Below are 4,137 nucleotides of genomic sequence, written 5' to 3' on the forward strand. Positions count from 1 at the left end.
CATGAGTTAAAGTCTGATTTGATAGCAAACAACAAAATATACTGTATCATCCTCATTTATTTTAAAAGCCCCTGAAGACCCACAAATAATTCTTGAGCTATTTTGAAGAGGGGGGGGACTCTTTTTAAATATATATATATATATATATATACACACACATACACACACATAATGAGACAGTGTATATTTAATAACTCCCCTTCCCCTTGGCCTCCTAAGAAGAGGGTCCAGCCAAAATCTCAGGGGATTGGAAAAGAAGCCCTGCTTTCAAATATCAACAGCAAGGCCAGCCCAAATGAAGAGGTATTTCAAACCCCCGTTTCCAGCCTCTGTTTCCATCTTTGAGCTAAATCATCTTAGAGGACAAACAGCACTCTGGACTATTCCATCCCTCTCCCTTATTTCTCAACAAAATTCTTTTCAAGCAGGGAGGCTCTCCTCCTCATTCTCCAGCAGTTTTTTAATTGTTTAATAATAATAAATAATAATAATGAAATAAAGTGAGAATTAAGGGATTTGATAATCAGAATAAGAGCAACTGAACACTTTATTGAAATGTTGTGTCAGCCATTAGGTAGGGCAAGGAAAAAAAAATCCCAGAGCCACTCTGGCTACCAAAAGGGCAAATTAGTAGCTTGTGGGACCCACAACGAAGGGCTTCATCTAGTCACACTGGCAACCTGAAAGCCACACTTAATGCAAAGGAATACAATTTGAAAGGGAGAGTGGTGGAAGGAGAAGGCAGAGGAGAGTGTTTCTGCATCTGAAAGGAAAGCAAACAGGTCCAAATAATTTCACTTCCACCCAGTCTCCTTGCTTAGCAAAATGTGATGAAGATGAGGTTGATTTTGAGGTGGAGGGTCTCTCTCTCTCTCTCCCTCCCTCTCTCCTTATAAACCTTAAAACTGCATCTCTAGCAGGTCTCTTACAGAGGATCCCAAGAAAAAAGACTGGCTGAAGAACTAATTAAATGCAGTATTTTTAAACATTTTTTCAGAATTGGAAAATTTTATGACACAGAAGATCCTGTACACTCCTACCAGGGAATAAGTCCCACCGAATTCATTGGAGAGAGGAGGGCTTCTTCTGAGTATACCTCCATAAGATGTTACTGTAGCTGACCCACCACCCTTCCAAAGGAGTCACAAGAGATCTGCCCCACTTACACAACACTGGGAGAGACAATGGGGGAAAAAAACTGGGGGTGAGTTGTACTTCCTTCTATGCAATCCCTTGAAATCCTAACTTCCATTGCTGAGCCTATGGGTGGTAAGGTTGAGCAAAGTGTGTGTGTGGCAGAGAGAAAAGAGATATACTGACTTGTGGCTGCTTCCTAGGTCTCCCTCGTCCCCTCTTTGATGGTTCTGTGCTGGCAGGTTGCTCCTGGGCTGGTGGTACAGAAGAAGTTGAAGGCTGGCTGGCTCCTTCATCTTGTGTGCTCATCAAGACTCCATTCTCTTGGCAGGATTGTTCTCTTTCTTGTCCACTTAGTTTTCCCTCTCTATTGCTCCCCTCCTGCCCACTGGTTCGTCTGCTGTATGGCACCTTGAAGACAAGACATTCAGAAAGTTCCAATTTTACAGCACTAAAGATTTCTTTCTTCTAGAGTATAATCCTGAATACAGAAGAACATACGTGCGTGTGTGTGTGTATTAAGATGGAATAAGGAAAACTGCCTGTAACATGCCCAGGGTTCTCCCTACAACATTCCAGTGTGAAATAATATTAAAAGAACACAGACTCTGCAGTTCAGAGGTTAAACATGTGAAAACTCATGATTACTGGCTAATGAGTGGATAATAACCAAGTAAATATTTTGCTTTGGAGTAACCTCACCTTCTGAGCTGCTTGAGATGGACTCTTGCTTTTGCTTCCTTTAGGTCTTCCTCTTGGTTTTTCAGGAGATGACTCTTCTTTTGGTTCCTACACAATGGAAGACATGTTATTGGGACAAGGATTTCAGCAAAGATTCTAAATACCAGCAACAGCATTAATTCAACTGTGCCATTAAATCAATCATTCAGTTTTAAATGTGAAAGCAAATAAAGAGAAGGGAGAATAGAAACTTTAATATGACTAAAATGTGCATTGTGACTGTCTAGTCTTTAGCTTTTCCCAGCTCTGGAAAGCAGCAACTGCAGTCTTAATTGGTTGCATCCATGCAGATAATATTTTTAAAAAATCAACATATTTCCAAAAGCATTAGAAAAGCTTTGGTATCTCCATCAGCCTGTTTATTATGAGAAGTACAAAATATTTCTGGATTTCACCCTGTCTTTTCAGGGGTGTAAGGAGGGATGAAGTGAGATCAAGAAGAACTGAAGAGGGCAACAACCTGTGGGATAATTGCTCTACACAAACACAAGACTGAGACACAGAAAAGGGAAAGACAGCCCGGGTCCCATTCTTCTTTTCCTTTCATCCATTCTCTCTTTCTTCCTGAAGGTGGTGATGAGATTTGTGCCTTTTAAAAAGAAAGAAGGGCCTGTTAGAAACTGCCAAAATAAAGCTGCTTCGGTTCTCTTTGGAGGTATGCTATTTAAATGATGCATGCATCCTAAGAATCCGGAAGCTGCACCAAAAGCTGCACTCCGGTGCTTAGGAATGGAGTGTAACTTTGGTGCAACCTCCAGACTCTTAGGGCTCACGCATCATTTAAATAGCATACCTCCAAAGAGACCCGAAACAGCTTTATTTTGGCAGTCTGTAACAGGCCAAAGAAAACAACCCACATGCTCATACACACATTTCCTCCTGCAACCAACATGGCTTCCCCCTCACAAAACACTCACACAAACCTCACAAACCCCACTTCCCCAGCTTTCTCAGGTGTGTGAGTTCCTCTGCCTTCCTCACCAGAGCTAGCCACCAAATTGCACCCACTGTTGCCAGAACAGCAGCAGCAACAAACCACCACATGCTGCCCAAAAGACTGAGCTTCCCTTCTCTGCTGATTACTCCTGGACTCAGCAGGTACATGCATTGCCATGCCCCACAGTCTGTGTGCCGGGCACACATTTATGGGAGGTAAGGTTGAGCAAAATGTGTGTGTGGTTGGAAGGAAAGAGCTATATTCACCTGTGGCTGCTTCCTAGGTCTCCCTCGTCCCCTCTTCGGAGGTTCTATGCTGGCTGGTTGCTTCTGGGCTGCTGCTGTGGAAGTCAGAGGCTGTTTGGCTCCTGCACCTTGTGTGCTCTTTGTGACTCCATTCGCTAGCTGGGGTTGCTCAATCACTTGCCTGCTCGCTAGCCTTTCCCCCCTCTTGCTCCCTTCATGCCCGATAGAGTGATGTTTTCCTCGCTGGCTGTCAGGCACCTGAAAGAAACAGGTGGTGATCTTGTTGATTTCCCTCTGCCCGCCCCACCCTCTTGCAACAGCAGCAGAAGCATCAGGACAACCACTGCATCAGATGTCTTGGTAATGCCAAAAGAGGAGGGGTAAGGGGGAGAAGGAAGCGGCAGCAACAGTGGCAGCAGCAGCAGTAGTGGCAGCAGTGGCTGCAGCAGCAATGATAGTGGTGTTGGTGATGAAGATGGTCCTGCTGGCTGTTGCCCCATCTCAGGAGGGGGGAAGTGGAATCCTTTGTTTTACAATTTAGTATCAGAAAAGGCAGGAAGATGAAGCAATTTACTCTTTCTCATGGAAGGAAGCAAAAGGTGTGTGTGTGTGTGTGCGCGCTGAGAGAGTTGGTAGGAAGTGTGAGTGGGTAGCTGGTTGAGCAGGAAAAGCTTCTGAAGAGCAGAAAGTGAGTTAGGATCTCTGCAGCCCTTTGATGGGCTGAGCTCCTGCTGCTTTGTAAGCCGAAGGAGGAACACATCTAAAAAGGAGTGTTATGTCCCTCAGTGCTCCTTTCAGTGGGATTGGTGAACTGGAACATGCATGTTGGGACCAGTCAGGCAATGGGACTTTCTCTGCATGAAACATTTTTGTGAACATTTCAATGTGCTTTTTTCAATGAATGCATTTTTATTTGCATTCTCATAACATGTTTTGTGAAAATCAGAAAAAATGCTCATTTAGCCCAACTCAGATTTTGAGTGTATCAGTTTACCCTTCACCCTCACTCAGTTTGCCAGTTCAAAGGTTAAAAATGTAATTACTGGCTAATATGTGGATAATAATTGAACCTACATCTAC

At 43.8% G+C, this 4,137-nt stretch overlaps 1 protein-coding gene across 1 annotated transcript; it reads right to left on the reverse strand.

Annotated features, from left to right (window-relative positions):
• Positions 1–216: 216 nt before the first annotated feature.
• Positions 217–3,400, reverse strand: LOC121918037 (origin recognition complex subunit 4-like; the record flags this gene model as incomplete). The annotated part of the gene is made up of 4 exons (XM_042444152.1): positions 217–763; positions 1,321–1,545; positions 1,837–1,923; positions 3,079–3,400. Coding segments are annotated over 4 exons (730 nt in total), but the record flags the coding sequence as incomplete, so codon positions are not given.
• Positions 3,401–4,137: the final 737 nt, after the last annotated feature.

Source organism: Sceloporus undulatus, unplaced genomic scaffold (genome assembly GCF_019175285.1).
Source record: "Sceloporus undulatus isolate JIND9_A2432 ecotype Alabama unplaced genomic scaffold, SceUnd_v1.1 scaffold_3285, whole genome shotgun sequence".
In the NCBI taxonomy this organism is placed as follows: Eukaryota; Metazoa; Chordata; class Lepidosauria; order Squamata; family Phrynosomatidae; genus Sceloporus; species Sceloporus undulatus.